General features: G+C 62.1%; 2 protein-coding genes across 2 annotated transcripts; both read right to left on the minus strand.

The window, feature by feature from the left end:
- Positions 1–397: 397 nt before the first annotated feature.
- BLTP2 (bridge-like lipid transfer protein family member 2) lies at positions 398–14277 on the minus strand. The gene is made up of 39 exons (XM_082294926.1): positions 14170–14277; positions 13322–13451; positions 13007–13053; positions 12565–12727; positions 12367–12485; positions 11965–12025; positions 11555–11753; positions 11273–11396; positions 10759–10883; positions 10606–10673; positions 10364–10512; positions 10009–10127; positions 9643–9806; positions 9253–9517; positions 8927–9132; positions 7676–8771; positions 7260–7451; positions 6979–7181; positions 6783–6901; positions 6488–6708; positions 6173–6363; positions 5988–6087; positions 5712–5914; positions 5097–5391; positions 4820–4977; positions 4523–4729; positions 4317–4416; positions 3939–4121; positions 3638–3759; positions 3405–3560; positions 3210–3331; positions 2755–2935; positions 2589–2675; positions 2376–2486; positions 2155–2290; positions 1818–1942; positions 1367–1468; positions 1152–1286; positions 398–949 (listed from the first exon to the last, which is right to left on the minus strand). Exons 1-39 carry the CDS (start codon positions 14238–14240, stop codon positions 767–769), a joined length of 6738 nt encoding a protein of 2245 aa, XP_082151052.1. The 5' UTR covers positions 14241–14277; the 3' UTR covers positions 398–766.
- A 653-nt stretch (positions 14278–14930) lies between these two features.
- SDF2 (stromal cell derived factor 2) lies at positions 14931–16783 on the minus strand (the record flags this gene model as incomplete). The annotated part of the gene is made up of 3 exons (XM_082294546.1): positions 14931–15751; positions 16310–16506; positions 16606–16783. The coding sequence occupies 3 exons, from the start codon at positions 16781–16783 to the stop codon at positions 15464–15466; spliced, it is 663 nt and encodes a 220-aa protein (XP_082150672.1). The 3' UTR covers positions 14931–15463.
- Between the last annotated feature and the right edge of the window lie 10 nt (positions 16784–16793).

Raw genomic sequence — 16793 nt, forward strand, 5'->3', positions numbered from 1 at the left:
CCCGGGACCCCTACTACACATTCGGGGGTTACTCACCCCACCCCCGGGACTGATCCCAGCCGCTCTCCAGGATCCCCTCCCTACACACTCTGCGATTCCCCCTTCAACCTTTCCTCCTCTCTTTGCACCCCCCGAGCTGCAGCCCTGAGGCGGTGCCTGCAGTCCCTGCTGAGCCCCGGCACGGCCCTGGGCTCACGGAGGAGACCTTAAAAAGGTAAGTGGACAGCTGAGCCCAGGGCAATGCAGGGGTGCCCTGAGTCCCAAAACGGGGTCCCTGAACAATTCCTGGATAAGCCCAGAGGTGAAGCCCCTGTGATGTGGTGCTGCCGGGCTGAGGTGGGGCATGGTGCTGAGCACTGCAGGGTGAGGCAAGAAACAAGCCACTGGCCTGAGCCTGTTCCAAATTAAAAACTCTTTTATTTAAACTCTCTCCTGTTCCCCTTTTTCCCAGCCTGGAGCGATCCTGCTGCTTCACCAGGCCCAGAGGCTGGGCCCAGCACCCGCACAGCAGGGAGGGGGGGGAAGCTCACAGGAGGAACCCTTGGCATGAGGGTTCTGCACCCCACAAAGCGGTCCCGGAGCACCCTGTGCCCCACATCCCCGTGCTGCTGCTCCACCCCTGCCCCACAGCGACGGGGCTGCCGAGGGCCTGCGTGTGGCTCAGCCCTCCTCGGGCAGCGCAGCCCCCTCTCCGCCTTCAGGGTGCCCCCCCAAGGGGGGAGCACAGGGCACCCCAAATCCCTTCCCGGCCTGCCGGGTGCTGCCGTCATTTGCGCCTGCCAAAGATCGACTTCTTGCTGGGGTTCTTCTCGCCCACGCTCAGCCCAATGAGCAGTCGAGCCTTCTCGTCCTCCTCCTGCTGCTGGATGGTCCCGTCGGATTTGTTCTCCAGCTTCCCCCGGGCCTCTGCTCCCGCTGCCGGTTTCAGGCGCAGCTTCTCCTTTATCACCTGTCCCGGGAGTCAGGGGGCTCAGCACCCCCCATGGCCACATCCCGGGCCCTTGGCATGGGTGACAGCCTCAGCTGCTGAGCCAGTGCAGATGCTTCCCGCTCTGGGGAACGTGACACCCACCCTGGGGTTACCATCTCCATCCTGGGCAGAGCAGCTCTGGCAGCCTCCAGAGCGGGAAGAGGGATGTGGTCCCACGTACCTGTGCCACCAAGGCTTTGCGGCTGTCCCTCTTCACCGCCATGGCAAAGTCCAGCCATGTCCATGTGTTGTTGTGGTACTCCAGGCATGGCAGCACCAGGTTCAGGTCGCCCCAGTCCACGCTGTTCTTCTCCCCCTGTGTGACAGAGGTGTCAGGCAGTGTGGGACGATGCCCCAGGCCACCCCCAGGCACACCCCATCCCACTGATCCCACACCTTGTAGCTGACACAGAGCGGCACCTGCGGGATCTTGATGTAGATGAAGGAGTTGTTCATGGCTGCACGCTCCTTCATCTTGTCGATGTCATCCACGGGATGCTGGGGACAGAGCAGAAGCCATGAGCAGAAGGGAAGGAGGGGGGACACAGCCAGGAACCAGCAGGGAAGGGACAGCCGGGCATTAGGCCATGGCATTGCTTCACCAGGGAGAGGTGAGAGCTGCTCTGGCAGGGTGTTAGAAAAATGAGGTACAGGGATCACATCAAGCGTGCAGGCGCCTGGTTGTAAAGGATGCAAATCCTCATGGTGGGAGGGAGCAGGAAAAAACAGACAAGTGTGGGAGGGAAGTGTGGGAGGACATGGCTATGCAGCCCTGCAGTCAGGGGAAAACAGACTGGCACCACGGCAGGGCTGTCACAGATTCCCCCCTCACGGCAGCAGGAGGTACCTCGGGTGCTTTTCGGAACGATCTTCTGACCCCTGATGTCCGGTTCAGTCCCTGAGCAACTCCCTTCCCTGGGCCCAGTGAGTCATCGGCCACGATCAGCTGCCGTGGCTTCACCACGGGGATCCCTGGGGCAAACAGGGTGGGAGGTGGTGGTGGTGTCCAGCCAGGGGTTAGCCATGACCCAGACCCTCCAACCATCTCCCTGTCCACAGGGGAGACCGCAAATCCCTGTTCCTCAACTCATGGCTGGACAGCAGCTGCCCACAAACATATCCTGGACACACAGCTAGAGCTGTTCAAGGACATCCAGAGGGGAGGGTGATCACGAGCCTCTCACCTGTTGTCACCAGCTTGGACTTATCTTCCTCATCCCCCACTTCCTCCTCCTCCACATTACGGCCGGGGAAGAAGAAACCCATCATTCTGTGGAAGAACTGGTGGGTGAGCTGGATGGTGAGAGGCACCACATTCACCTGTGGGAAGGAGACATGTCAGAGCCAGGCACACACTGCCTGTGCCCCACGGAGACCCTGGCACCTCCTGGCCCAGCCCTGGCACCTCAAAATGCTCCTTGATGGAGATGCCTCCCACAGGCGGCCGGACCTTGCTGAAAATCCTCAGTGCCAGCTGCCGACCGGACTGGCAGGAGCTCTGGGGACGCAGCACCACCTGCAGGGAAGAGGACGGGTGGCTGGGGTGAGGACAGCCCACTCTACCCAGGCCACCCATGGGTCCCCAGGATGCAGGGCTGCTCCCCCAGCTGCCACTTGCCTTGTACACAGCATTGGGCAGGAGGTTGTTCATGGTCACCCAGCCCAGTTCCAGCAGATGCTCGGCCGTGTCATCAGACTTGTTGACCTGCGCAGACAAAGCCATCAGCTCCCAAAGTCCCTGTCCCCAGCTCAGGGGCTGTGGGTGGCACTGTCCAACTCCACACCTTGCTGTAGAGGAAGCGCTGGAGTTCCAGCTCGGCGATGCCCAGCTGCCCATCCTCCTCCGTCAGGCGCCAGCGTGCCTGGGCAAAGTAGAACTCAGTCCTCCGTGCCACGCTCACGTCCTCCGGCTGCTTTCGCAGCTCCATCTTGTTGGCTCGCTGCAGCTGGAAGTCTTTGAAGCACCTGCAGCACAGAGGAGGGAACTGGGATGTGGGAGCCCTGGGGTAAGGGGGTCACAATGCTGTGGAAGGCTGAGATCATAGAACGGTTTGGGTCGGACACCTCCCACTGTCCCAGGTTGCTCCAAGCCCTGTCCAGCCCGTCCTGGAACACTTCCAGGCATGGGGCAGCCACAGCTTCTCTGGGCAACCTGTGACAGGACCTCACCAGGAAAAATTTCTTCCTAATATCCAATCCAAACCCACCCTCAGTTTAAAGCCATTCCCCTTTGTCCTACCTGATCAGTATGTTCAGCTCCTCGCTCTCCAGCTGCAGGTCAGCTTTCTCCTGGCTCAGCTGCTGCTGCAGCCGATGGTTCAGGTCGAGCAGGATCTCGTTTTTGCTGTCATCCTTCAAGGACTGAAGGACAGACAACCCTCAGCACCCTCTGCCCTGGAGTGGGGATCCCAGGGAACCAGGGATGTGGGCTCACCTTCATGTTGGAGTACATCTGCTTCTCCAGCTGCCGGATCTGGGCCACGTGCTGCCTCACAGCCTCTTGCAGGTGCAGGATACTGCTGCGCTGCTCCTCAGGGTTGCTGGAGATTTCCAGCTGGAAACGCACCCGCTGCTTCTTCTCACTGTGCTCCTGGACACAGGGATAGGGCAAGGTTAGGACAGCCTGGGTGCACTGAGTGGCACAGACACCTGGAGCCCCGTGGGTACCTTGCGTTTGGGCTCCACGTGCAGCAGCAGGTTGTTGACTATGTCGAGGATCATGGCATACTGTGCGGGGTTGGTGGAGATCTCCAGGTCGTGGTGGATCAGGGTGAAGGTGTCCACAGCTCCTGCAGGGACACAAAGGGCAAGTGGGGCCTCAGCATGGCCAGAAATGTGCTGGGGACCCCTCCTGCATGCAGCCCTCTGACCTCAGCAGGGCCAAAAGAGACCACCCCTGGAGTTAGCCTCCACCCGTGGGTCAGCCCAGAGCTCTACCCACCAAGACACACTGCCTGCATGCACCCACCCTCCTGCTTCTTCAGCAGATCCTCTTTCTCCTGGTTGGCAGGGGTCTCAGGGGGCTTTATCTGCGTGGCCAGCTCGGGGTCGATGTCATGGCTGTAGCTGATGTAGTACATGCGGCAGCTGCAGCGAGAGATGATCCTCTGCACCTGCTGGGTCTGCTGGGCTTCCGAGGGCTGATTCCAGTCTGGGGACAGGCAGAGGGACCATAGTCAGAGTGCCACGTCCTGGCACGCTGGGGACTGCACAGTGCAAGGCTTGGAGCATCAGCCACCTCCTGGAGCCACGCAGGGCCAGGCCAGGTGCTCTCAGCTCTACCAGCCTTGGGGTCACATCCAAGTGGGACTGGGGTAGGCACAGCAGCCAGGGCTGTGGGCGGTACCTGTGGTGGTGCTGACCATGCCCCCCACTGCCTGCCCGCTCTCCATCAGCTCCTGCACCGAGTCCAGGCTCCTCTGCCGATGCTCCTCAATATTTTTCACCTGGGGAGGCAAGGAGGCACCGCTGGCTGTCCCCATTCTCCCTGCCTTGGCCAGGGCACTGTCAGCACTGCCTGTCCCCCACGCAGCTCACCCACCACACACTCACCTCCAGCCAGAGCTGGCCATGCTCCCCCTCAGAGGGACTGCTCTCTGTCGTGGCAAAGTACTGCATGCCATCCAGCAAGCATGTCCAGGATGTCTTCTGCTTCAGAGTGTCCCCGTACCAGGCGGGGTGGTGCTGGCACTGCAGCAGCTGTGCCTTCGCGGCAGACACGATCACACAACCCTCCGTCTCTGCACCACGCAGAACCATCTGTAGAGGGAGAGACCCCAGGGGTCTGATGGACCTTTCTGGGGCAGGCACAGCCCCTGTCACAGCCAGGCCGTGGGGACAGGCAGGTACCTGGCAGTTCACCAGCTCGATGAGGCAGTTGCGGTTGTAGATGTCGTCGGTCTGGCAGGCGGCGATGCCGCAGAGCTGCTCGCTGGCCCCTGACTCCTCCTCTGTGAAAACCACAAACTTGTCCGTTTCCTCAATGAGCTTCTGCAGCATGTAGGCCCCTGGGGAAGGAGAAAGGGTCAGTGCAAAGCTGTGGGGGGATGACTCAAACGTACAGGGTGAAGGCAGGCATGGCTTTGTGCTGTGACTTTCCCCTTGCTCCCCTCCCTGCCATGCTCACCCCCTGAGGAGGCTCTCTCGGGACGGCCACTGGTGATGGGAGCGGTCACTCTGGCAGGGATGGAGTGAGCAGAGAGAGGGCCACGCTTCAACTTCTTGGCCTGCAGCTGTGTATCAATCTTCAGCCCCTTCAGGGCCTCAGTGGACAGGTTACGCTTGAGCACAGCTGCTTTCTTGTAGCCATCGTAGAGGCCGAAGGCGATGTCCCGGTTCGTGGTGGTCCAGGACGCCCGCAGGTCCACCAAGTGCAGCTGGTGTGTGTGGAAACCATCGTCCCCATCACGCAGGGGCAGCTCCTGGGCACAGAGGGTCGGAGCCTCAGCACAGCAAAGCCATCCTCAGCCCTGCCCAGTGGCCTCATGCACTAGGGCTGGTAGCCCTGCCAGGCCCTGCAGGCAGAGTGTGGGGACTGAAGCCCAGGGGACCACCCCAGAGACCCCAGCATGGGCCCATGCCAGGGATGGGACAAAGTCAGGTGCTTGGTAGCTTGGAGGCCCTGAAGTTCTGCCTCTTCCCCAGCCAAATCCCTTCCCCAATGCACCCAACAACCAACACCCCTCATCCTGGAGATGCCACCAGGCCAGCACAGGCTGCCGTGCCCTGTTTGCAGTGGTACCTCCTCAGCCGTGCGGTTGCTGTGCCGCTGGTAGGTGAGGGAGGACAGGCTCAGCAGGTGGGTTTTCTTCACCAGGGTGTCGAGCTGGTGGTCAGCGTTCTCGTCACAAGTGGAGGCCATGAGGTGCACGGTGACCTGGCTCAGGTCACTCACCATCTGCGTGATGCTCCACTCCGAAATGAGCCGTCGCATCACTGTGCCAGCTGGGGGACAGCGACAGGGCTCAGCCAGGGCCCTGCTGTACCTGCAAGTGCTGCTGGCAGGATTCCCACTCACCTTGCGGGATGAGCCGCTGCGTGCCCCGCGTGAAGATGTGTCCCTGGCAGCATTCCACCTGGATCCCCCGCTGCTGGGCAAAGGAGGCCCAGTAATGCACCTGAGAGGGAGCAGAGAGCAGCAGCTGGGAGTCCAGCACAGGCAGAGCAGGGAAGAAACACTGGATTCCCAGCCCAGGGAATTACCTGCAGCCGGGGGAAGAGCGCAGTATAGGACAACTGCTTGTAATGCTGCCCCAGCTTCTTCTTGCTGGGTTTCATGTTGTTGAAGAGCTTCCCACGGCAGATGGGCCTTGTCACGCTGGTCCACGTGGCCCAAAAATTCTGCATCCAGCGGAGGGTGCTGCTGTAGAGCAGGATCCGGGGCTGGGAGTGCTCTGAGAATATACCCACCATCAGCCAGCACCATGGGGCTGGGACATGGCAGCACCTAACCCACAACCAGTGTGCTCTGCCCCATCCCCCTTGTTCCCAGGGGATCCCCAGGATGCTGCCAGCCACCTTTACTGGGCTGTGTCAGGTCCATGCGGATGGAGAGGTTGAGGTTCTCGGAGCGGAAGGCACGGTAGGAGTCGTACTGCTGCCCCACTGGCACCTCAGGCAGGAACTCAGGGGAGCGCAGCACCACACCATGGTGGTCGTGGGGGTTCCCATGGCACAGCCACTGCAGGTCCAGTGTCATGCACAGGTCAGGCAGGTGCAGGAAGCAGCAGTCGTCATATCTGAATGCAGAAAGAGAACACAGTCACCCCACAGCACTGGTGGGGGCCCCCCATGCTTGTGGCCCCACACTCACTTGGAGGCTGTCCGGACGTTGATATCCAGGTTGCCCTTGAAGACAAACTGCCCAGGCTTCCAGTGGAAGGAGAGCTGGCTCCACTCCCAGTGCATGTTCTCCGTGGTGTTGTAGGGGTCCTGCAAGGACAGGCGTGAGGAGAGACCAGTGTGAGCTGACCCCACACCAAGCTGTTCCCCAGTCCAGTGGCACCCACCTCAGTGGCCAGCTGGTGCAGGTTGGCCTGTTCAATGTCCATGTGCCAGTCTCCGTGGAAGAGAAGGCGGCTCTTGTCCCACCAGGGCAATGGGGCACTGGGGTCCTCTGAGGGCTTGGTGAGGAGATCCACACACTGGCCGATCAGGGTCCAGGCTGGGTCCCAGCAGGGCCCCCACACAATGGTGTACTGGGAGATCACAGCTGGGGACACAGAGGTTGGCTCAGCCATTTGCCCTGTCCCTATGCCACCACAGAGCCCCCCATTCCTCCAGCTCTTACAGTGAAAGTCGTGGTAGAACTTCAAGGGTGGCATGTTCCTCTCCACTGTGGCATCCCCCCAGGGCAGCCCCAGCTTCAGGACCTGGCGACGCCGGGAGCAGGCCTGGCCGCACTGCTCGGCTCCGATCAGCCGGCCGGACAGCTGCCAGTTCCGGATCTCAAACAGGTACCGGGGGTAGTCACGGATCCGCACTGCGGGCGGAGGAAGGGCTGAGGGATGGGGCAGCAAAGAGACAGGCAGTCCCCCACTCCGGCCACAGTAGGAGCCAATGTCCTGTCACATCTCTGCTTCCTTCCCCCTCCCTTGAACCTCCAAAAATTGTTTTCCCTGCTTGGTTACACACCACGTGGTGCCAGCCCAGGCCACGCAGCCATCATGCTGTCCTCCAAGGGCACCCTCCCACGAAGCAACTCACCAAAGAAGCTGCCAACTGTGCCCTTCATCATGCAGCACCACTGCGTGACCATCTCCAGACCCTCAGGGGGAAACGGGCTGACATCATCCAGGTCCCTCATCTGCTCCAACACACGCTCCGTGCCGTGGAAGGACTCATCAGCCATGGCCACCAGTTCCAGGTGGGCCAGCGTCCAGGTGAGGAGGGCTCTCCGCATGGGCGTGTTGGCGTAGAGGCGCCGTGAGCGCTGGATGTAGATCTCGATGTTCTTCTTCTCCAGAGCAGCGTAGAGCTCCTCGATCTTGCGGGCAGGCAGCAGCTCCCCGTGCTGCTTGCGCAGTGCGGCCACCTTGGCGTCCAGCAGCTGCAGGCGCTTGGCGCTCTCCTTGCTCTCATCCTTCATCAGCTCGTAGTTGTCTCGCAACTTGACCTCAAAGACATCATCCAGGAAGACCCAGGAGAAGTGGGTGACTTTGAGCAGGAAATCAGGGGGCAGGGCTGTGCTGGTGGGGCGCCCAGGCTGGTGCAAGCCCTTCAGCCACTTCTGCACGCCCACGGCAGCGTCCAGCGTGCGGGAGAAGTCGTACTGGTAGGGGAACTCGATGGTCACACTGGCGAAGGAGAAGGCCCAGCCGCGGTTGCGGAGGGTGCGCAGGGCGGGGAAGGTGTCGCGGTGCCGGACGACCTCCTCCAGCTCCGGCAGCAGCTTCACCTCCACCTCCTTGAAGCTGAAGATGCTGTGTCCATCAAAGCCAGCGGCCAGCTCGGGGCAGTAGCTGTGCAGAGCACCGCCATGCCAGCTCACCGAGGTCCGTTCCGCAGCCAGGCTGATGTAGTTGGCCTCAGAGACAAAGGCTGTGAGCTTGGCAGAGCTCAGCTCCAGGGACAGGGACAGGAATCTTTTGGGAGAGGGTCCTTTTGGCTGCAGGGGCCCCGGTGACTCAGTAGGGGTGGCTGGGTGGGACGTGGGGCTCTCTGGGGGCACGGAGGGAAGCGTCCTGTGACCGAGGGCGCTCCGCAAGGCTTCGTGGCACTGCAGGGTGGCCAGGGTGTGATGGTACAGGTGCATGTGGTCAGGTGGGCTCCACAGCACCACCAGCCCCTCGCCGCACTGCACCTGCACCGGAGAGAGTGAGCAGGCACCATGTCACTGCCAGGGCAAGCACAGCACAGCCCTGTTCTTCCCCCAGCACCTTTCACATCAGCCAATCCTCCCCCTGCCCCATCCTACCCAACAACAGGATAAAGCAGTGGCCCGACAGCCAAACCAACCTCCAGAGAGCGGATGCTGCTGTGGTAGGTGACAGAGAGCATGGAGAGGTTGGCCACTGGATTGGGGATGGCAGGAGCTTTGCAGCACGGCTGCATCTTCTCAGTGATGCTCTTGACCAAGGCCAGCACCATGCCCTGGACGCTGACCGTGCAGCTCTCAGCACTTCCCAGGACGGTCAGCGTGTCCAGCCGCAGCTCCAGAGCACCTGGAGAGACAACATGTCAGTGCTGGAGGTACAGAGGAGGCACACCACAACATGCCAGGTTCCTCTGACTGCAGGATTATTCCAGGACAGACATCTGGGATCAGCTTGGATGCTACTTACCCACTATGGCGGAGAGGGTGAAAAGGTTCACGTCTTCCACCTTCAGATCCACCTTCCAGAGCAGCCCCCAGGGCTCGCTGGAGACAGAGGACGGCTGCTTGGCAGGCTCAGCCCCACCAGGCCGTTGGCAGAACAGGGGCAGGACCCTGGCCAGGCACTCAGTGCAGGTATCAGATGACTCCACTTGCAACCCTCGGATGGTGCAATCCAGGAAGAGCGTATCTGACTGGGCGCTGGACATGCCAAGGGGCTGGTTGTAGCTGCCCTGCAGGACAACAGGACAATCACTCTCAGGCTGCAGGACATCCCTGTGCCACCACACATCCCTGTGCCACCCCCATGGAGTCTGAGACTGAAATCCACCCCTTGTCCCCTTGGCTCGTCCCTCACCTGGAGGTTGAAGGAGTCGAGGATGAGGGCTTCTCCCCACACGTGCATGTTGGGGGGATGTGGGGCACGCTGGATGTGGGAGTCATTGCCCACCCGCCAGCACAGGTGGTCCACAGCCAGCACTGCTCGCTGGTGCACGCTCTGCGGCCGCAGGTGCTGGTAGTCTGTGGGCACAGAGGAGGGGGGAAGCACAGGCAGGGCTCACCCAAACCTGGGCACCTCAGACACAACCAGGCAGGGATCCACAGCCCATGGCCACACACACACGGGCAAGCACAGCGGCAACACGGCCCTCCCCATTCCCATCCTGGTGCCTCTCTGGCAGACCCCAAGAAGAGCCCAGCACCTCCCTGATCCAGCCTGTACCTGCAGAGATGGAGTTGAAGCCCAAGGCGAAGGGTGGAGTGTCCCCCAGCTGCACGGACACATTGACGTTGGACAGCGAGGCACACAGGATGATGGGCGCTAGGATTTGGGGATAGCTCCTGCACGGGACAAGCAGGGATGGGCTGTTACTGGGAGCTGTGTGCCATGGAGCCTGGCAGGGAGCAGGCCCAGAGGGATGTCCTCTCTGCAAGGGCTCCCTAATCGCCTCCTGACCAGCCTCTCCATCCCGCAGGCTGTGCAGATAAGGTGCTGAGTGCCCAGGCACCGTGCCAGAGCGTGGGCAGCAAGAGGAAACAAGCTGTGATACCAGCAGCTGCACTGAGGCCAAGTTTACCTTCCCTTGTGCCTTTGGCTGGGGACAGGCACCACCCGGGACCTGTATTCCTGTGCCAACAGGCCCAGCCAGTGCGAAAACTCTTGGTGACGGTAGTGGATGATGCAGGTGTTGAGCAGCACAGCAGCCGAGAGGTCAATGGCTGTGACCTAGAGCAGGGAAAGGGCCAGGTGGCAAAAAACTCATGCCAGGAGCCAAACCAGCCACTCTCAGGGGACAGAGTGTACCCAGCGCTAGCTCACCTGCACACTGGTCTTCAGGGAGTTGAGGCACACGATGCGCTGGCGGCTCTGGGACAGGAGAAGACCATCTGAGGGGACAGAGGAGCACAAATGAGGGGTGGCAGAGGGCAGTGATGGCAGCCCTGTCCCATGGGTGCCCTCCTGGCTACTTGCCCTCCAGCTGGAGGTCTACACTCATTTGGTCCAGGTCTGAGGTGGGCGTGAAGTTGCGCAGCGGGATTTGCTCCTCTTCACGCTGATATAGAAACTGCAGCAGCTTCAGGCTCCAGGTGAGGTGCCTGGAAGACACACAGAGTCACTGCCAGGAGGGAACTGCACTGTCACATCCTCCATCTCCCTGTCTCTCATCACCAGCTGACCAGCACGCTGGCATGGACAAACACAGCAGCCAGTGCCCAGCTGCAGCCCAGCCCAGCGCTCTCATCCCATCGCCTGAGGATCCTCTCAGCTGTCCTACTGGAGAACCAGCTCACGTGCCTTCCTGCCTCCCCAAGAGCCCAGCCCCAGGCCAAGATCAGTCCTTCCCACTGGAGTGGGCTCTAGGACTTGCTCTCTGCAGTCTGTCAGAGCTAAAGGATGAGCAAAGAATGGCACACTTGTCCCCAGGTCCATGTCCCCAGCGTTAATTTGGACTCGGACAGCCTCCCCCTCCACCTGCCTCCTTTACCTCTTCTGGCTGTTCATGGACAGCACCATGCTAGTGTTCTCCAGCTTCATCTCCACCCTCCTGGGGATGAGCTTCAGTGTGTCCCTGCTCAGCACAGACAGGGACTTCGAGGGCTCCCCTGGGCCTGGAGAAGGACAGAGAGAGTCACGGGAAGGACTTGCCCAAACCCCACACCCTGGAGTGGCAGGGAGGGATCCCACAGCCAAATCCCTCTGCCTCCAGTGCAGCAATGGGGGCCACCAGCCCCTGCTCTGCCCAGAGCTTGCCCCTGCCCATCCTGACCTGTGCTGGGCTCTTCCTCCATGCTGCTGTGCTGGGCCCCAGCAGTGATGTGGTGCAGCAGGGGGCTGCAGAATAGCCCCTCGTGCAGCTCTGCCTGCAGTGTCCGGACGCAGAGCCAGACGCCCACCAGCCGCCGCTTGCTGCTGATCTCCAGGGAGAGGGAGAGCGCCAGGGCCAGCTCTGCCAGGCACGTATCATCCTGTGCACAGGGGACACGGCAAGGAGCACACAGGGAGTCACACAGTGCCCTCCCAGTGGCTGCTGCAGGTGGAGAGCTGGGTACAGCACAGTGCCCAGCACCTGGCAGCATCAGCCTGTCCATCAGGGACACCCTGGAACAGGTCCTCAGTGTTCCACAGAGCCAGTGCCCAGGCTCCAAGTGTGGAATTTCTCCCTCCCCCAGCACTCACCAGCTGGCTGCTCCGGAGGACTTTGCTGTTCACCTTTGTCAGGCTCACCTCGCACGTCAGGCTGGGGAGAGCAGAGAACAGAAGGAGGATGTGGGTCTTGCTGCTGCCAAAACAAGTCCCTGCCCTCTTTCCTGTGGGACACAGGGACCCCAAGTCCCTGCTCCAAGTGCTCACAAAAGCAGAGCATGCCCTAACTCCAGGCACACTACATTATTGGAGAATGCACAACCCAAGCTTCCTGTGACAGGAAAAGGAACCAGGCCAGCCTCAGAGGAGGTTAATGTGTCACATCACAGGTGACACAGGATGTTGCTGAGCAGGACAGAGAGACGAGAGACACCAGGCTGGGGTCAGAGGAGCTCCCTGCCCTGGAAGCAGAGTGGGGTATGAGCACAGCATTACCTCTTCCCATTGCCATTCAGGAGGAGACGTGTCTGGCTGGCCTGGATGTGCCAGAGAGACTCTGAGGTGGCCACGTGCAGAACCATGATGTTGATGGAATCCATATGGATGGAAAAGAGCTGGGAGGAAGGTGCTGCTGTGAGGGATATCCGACAGCGGCGCAGCCCACAGCGGCCTCTCACCGAGCCAGTGCCTCACCTGGCTAAGGAGCCTCAGCAGGGAGGGTTTAAGGGTCAGGTCTGTTCTGCTTTCACTTCCATCAGCTTCTCTGGGAGTCTCCGGGACAGATGGCTGGAACCCAGGGCCTTTCTGGAGATCCGTGCGGATTCGCACCTCGCCAAAACACAGCTCGAAGTAGCGCCTGGGGATCAACCACACAGGCAGCTCTGACAAGAGCTCGCACTTGGCACACCTGTCCCCATCACCAGGGATTTCCCCCACCCCAGGGATGTGCAGCATCGCCACAAGGGCACCCACAAGACACTGCAACCTCCAAGCGTGGGTCACTCCCTCACAGAGCTGACCACATGGAAATAAGGATGGCAGAAAGGTGTAAAGGCAGCAGGGCACAGCCAGCAGGGCCAGGGGTGAGACAGACCCCCAAAGGGAGCAGGAAGGGAGCTGGGGTCGGGGTACATACGGCAGCTCCCGGCTCAGTTTGCTGGAGATCCAGACGTTGTCGATCTCCTGTAAGGACACACAGGTAGGTCAGAGAAGAAAAAACTTGGCTTTGCCTTGTCATGCTCATCTCAACATTCCCACTCCACCCCCAAAGCCTGGGATCACGCAAGGAGCAGCCAAACCCCCAAGTCTGGCCATGGGAGGAAGGGCCTGGCACCAGCCATGGGGATGCTCAGTAGAAGAGCGGCTCCATGGATTTGCTGCCAGACTGGAAGTGACTGGAACCACCTTCCCTACCTGTCTGCCAGTGACCACCCCTCGCCCAGGTACCCACCACAGTCTGCTGCTCCTGCTGGAACTTGAGGCTGATGTTCTGGGCCCAGAAGAAGCCAAAGGAGCCGATCTTCAGTTCTGCATGAAGCTTTTGCCGGCACCAGGTGACGGCCAGGCGACATGCCAGCCATCTGTGGGGACAGGGGGAAGGCCAGGGTCAGTCTCCCAGCTGCGGCTGGGGACCAGGGATGCTCTTTGCCCTCTGAGCACCAGCTCCAGCACCCGCAGCTGCACAGGAGCTCCCAGACTGGGGAAGAGACCCTGCAAGACCACCCCCAACAATCCCTTACCTCCCCTCCCAAGCCCTGAGAGCTCCCTTTGACCTCCACACCCCTCTGACACCCCATGCCCACCCCTGCGGGCTCCCCTGAACTTCTTTAAGCCTCCAAGCCTCTGACACCCAGCTCTACAACCTCCCAATCCCCTGGAGGCTCCCCCCTACAACTCTCCCCCAGCTCTGCAAGCTCCCCAAATCCCTGACACCCCTCCCCAAGCCCTCTTTGACCCCCTTACACTCTACTCCCCTCCTCCCAGACCCCCAACACCTCACCCTCAACCCCGCGGGCCCCCTCCACTCCTGACACTATCCCAACCAGCCTCACCTCACCCCCCAAAACTCCCGTGGGCCCCCCAAACCCCCGCACCCCCCACTGCCAGCCCCTCGGGCCTCCCCTTGACCCCGGCGAGCTCCTCCCACCCCAGCAGAGCCCCACCCGCCGCGCTGCCACCCCCTCCCAACCCACTGTCCCCCCACTGCCACCGCCGTGCCCCCTCCCCACCCCTGCCACACCCCCCCCCGAGCCCCCGCGGGGTCCCTCACGCCCCCAGACCCGCCCGGCGGGCCCTGACCGCGCCAGCAGCCCGGCGAGCAGCGCGACGAGGACGAGGCCGAGGAGAGCGGCGGGCAGCGGCGGCGGCATGGCGGGCACGGCCCCGGTGCGGCCCCCGGCCCCGGTGAAACCCCCTCCCTCCCGCCCGCCCGCCCCGGCCCCGGCCCCGGCCCCGCCGCCGCCGCCCGTGGGGCCGCCCGCGCACCCCGAGTGGCCGCTGGGAGGGGCGGGACGGGGCGGGGCCTTGCCGGGGACAGCGGCGGCCGCAGCGCCCCGCCGGGGCCGCACCGGAACGGGACAGCGCGGACACCGCATGGGGACAGGGCTGACTCCAGGGCGGCACCGGGGTGGAGACGGTGGGATGGGGACATGGGTGACACCGCGGCGGCACCGAGGTGGAGACAGGGGGAACACGGGGATGGCTACAGGGGTGACACCGGGGCGGCACTGCGATAGAACGAGGGGGTGACACCGGCTCCGGCAGCGGGATGGGGAGAAGGATGACAACGGGGTGGCACGGGGTGGGGAGATGAGTGACTCCGGACTCTGGGGTGATGTGGGTGACAGCAGGTCCGGCACTGAAATGGAGCGAGGAGCGGGGGGTGACACCAGTGCAGCTCCGGGTTCAGACAGGGGGTTGATAACGGGTCTGGCACTGCATGGGACAAGTGGGTGACACCAGGGGCAGCACCAAGACGGGGCAAGGGCAGATGACACCAGGTCTGGCCCCCAGTGCCAGATGTCCCCTGCATGCCCTGCACAAACAGCCACACCACAGGGCAAGGTTCAGCACTTTTATAGCCCCAGGTCCTTGCAGGGCACAAGGAGCAGTTTGGGGTACAGCAAAGAGCACAGCTCCCAGAGACAGCAGTCCTTTAAGGGGGGGGGATCCTTGGACAGAGTGGGCTGGAAAGGGACAGGGAGGGAGTTTGGGAAGTTGTTTTGGGTCAGGCCTGAATGTTGGGCTTGGCTTTGTGCTAGATTTGGGATGTTGGGACCTGCTTTGTGCTGATCTATGATGTTGGGCTCTGCTGTGGGTCAGGTCTGGACGTTGGGATCTGCTTTGTAGTGGTTTTAGGATGTTGGGAGCTGCTTTGGGTCAGGTCTGGACCCTGGGACCTGCTTAGTGTCAGATTTGGGACAGTGGAATCTGCTCCGCATCAACTTCAGGACATTGGGATCTGCTTTGTGTTGGGGCCCTGTGTCAGTGGTGTGTGTCAGTCCCAGGTGAGGACAGGAGCCATCCCCTGGGTTCAGCAGTCCCAAACACAGCAGGGCAGCGCCTGGAGGCTCAGCGTCAGTCTGTCTGTCCCTCACAACTCGGTGTGGTACTGCTCCGTTTGGAAGGCCTCGCTGGGCTGCATGAAGATGCCTTCCATCACCTTCCAGTAGTTATTCTGGCTGGAGGTGGCCATGCCATGCACCTCCTTCTGCCCATGGATGGGCCGCCCGTACTGCTCCCCGGTCACCGAGAGGAAGACGTCGGTGGAGGTGTGCTGGAAGCGCACCTCATCGTCCCGCACCCAGTAGGTCCCGCTGCACACCACTGTCCAGTCGTCCAGGTAGTCACCCTCGCCGGCCTCCCCAAAGGCACTCACCTCCTGGGGGTGAAGAAGAGCTCGTTTGGGGGCCAGCATGAAAAAAGGGGAGGGTTGAGGTGGGCAGAGAAAGGGGCTGGGCCTAGGGGGGAGGAGGGACCTGGTTGTGACTGAGGCTTTGTTGGGACTTGGAAGGTCTGGTTGGGATTCAGGCACTGGCAGGGCACAGAGAGTTGGGAGGGAGTGGGGAACAAGGTGGGACTGGCAGGGACCCAGCTGGGACCAGGGAAAAATATAGTGCTGGTAGGGACCCAGCCTGAAGAGTCTGAACTGGGAAACAAAATGGGACCGGTGGGGACACATCTGGGGCCAGGAATTAGGAAACACTAGTAGACATATGGGGGGATCTGGTTGGGAGAACCCAGGAGACTGACTAGGGAATAAGATGGGGCTGGCAGTACCGCGGGAGACGAGGGGGACCCAGGTGGGATGCGTAGGGACAGGGAAAACCCAGCAGGGACTCAGGGGACGCGCAAAGACCCGAGTGACAAGGCGGGCCCGGTCGTGCCCAGGGAAAGATGCCGAGCTCGGGGCCCAGGGGTGGTGACCCCCGGCCGGTACCTGGTTCCCGGAGAGCGGCGAGGTGAAGCGGTGGCTGTGCAGGTTGCGGCCGGTGCCCAGGTGCGTGAGGCGGATGGCCTGCCCGCAGCGCACCGGCGTGCCCCGCTGGCACACGGCGGCCGTGCGGCCCCGCACCCGCCAGTAGCTGTTCCCGTCATCCGCCGCCGACACCCCGGTCACCGATTGCTGCCCGCTGCCTGCGGAGGAGGGAGTACCACCATCACACCCAGCTCAGCCCAACGCGGGAGCCGGGGGAAAGCGGGGGGGGAGGGGGGGGGGGTGGCGCGACCCGTTACCGGAGCCGTAGCGCACATCGTGCGAGTGCAGCCGCACGTTGTGCCGCACATTGAGCAGCTTCACCACGGAGCCGCAGGTGACGGGCCCGGGGCCGCCGCGCCCCGCCGCGCCCAGCACCGCCAGCAGCAGCGGGAGCAGCAGCGAGAGCAGCACCGGCGGCCGCCGCGCCGCCTCCATCCCGCAGGAA

Source organism: Coloeus monedula, assembly GCF_965178545.1.
Source record: "Coloeus monedula genome assembly, chromosome: 20".
NCBI lineage: Eukaryota > Metazoa > Chordata > Aves > Passeriformes > Corvidae > Coloeus > Coloeus monedula.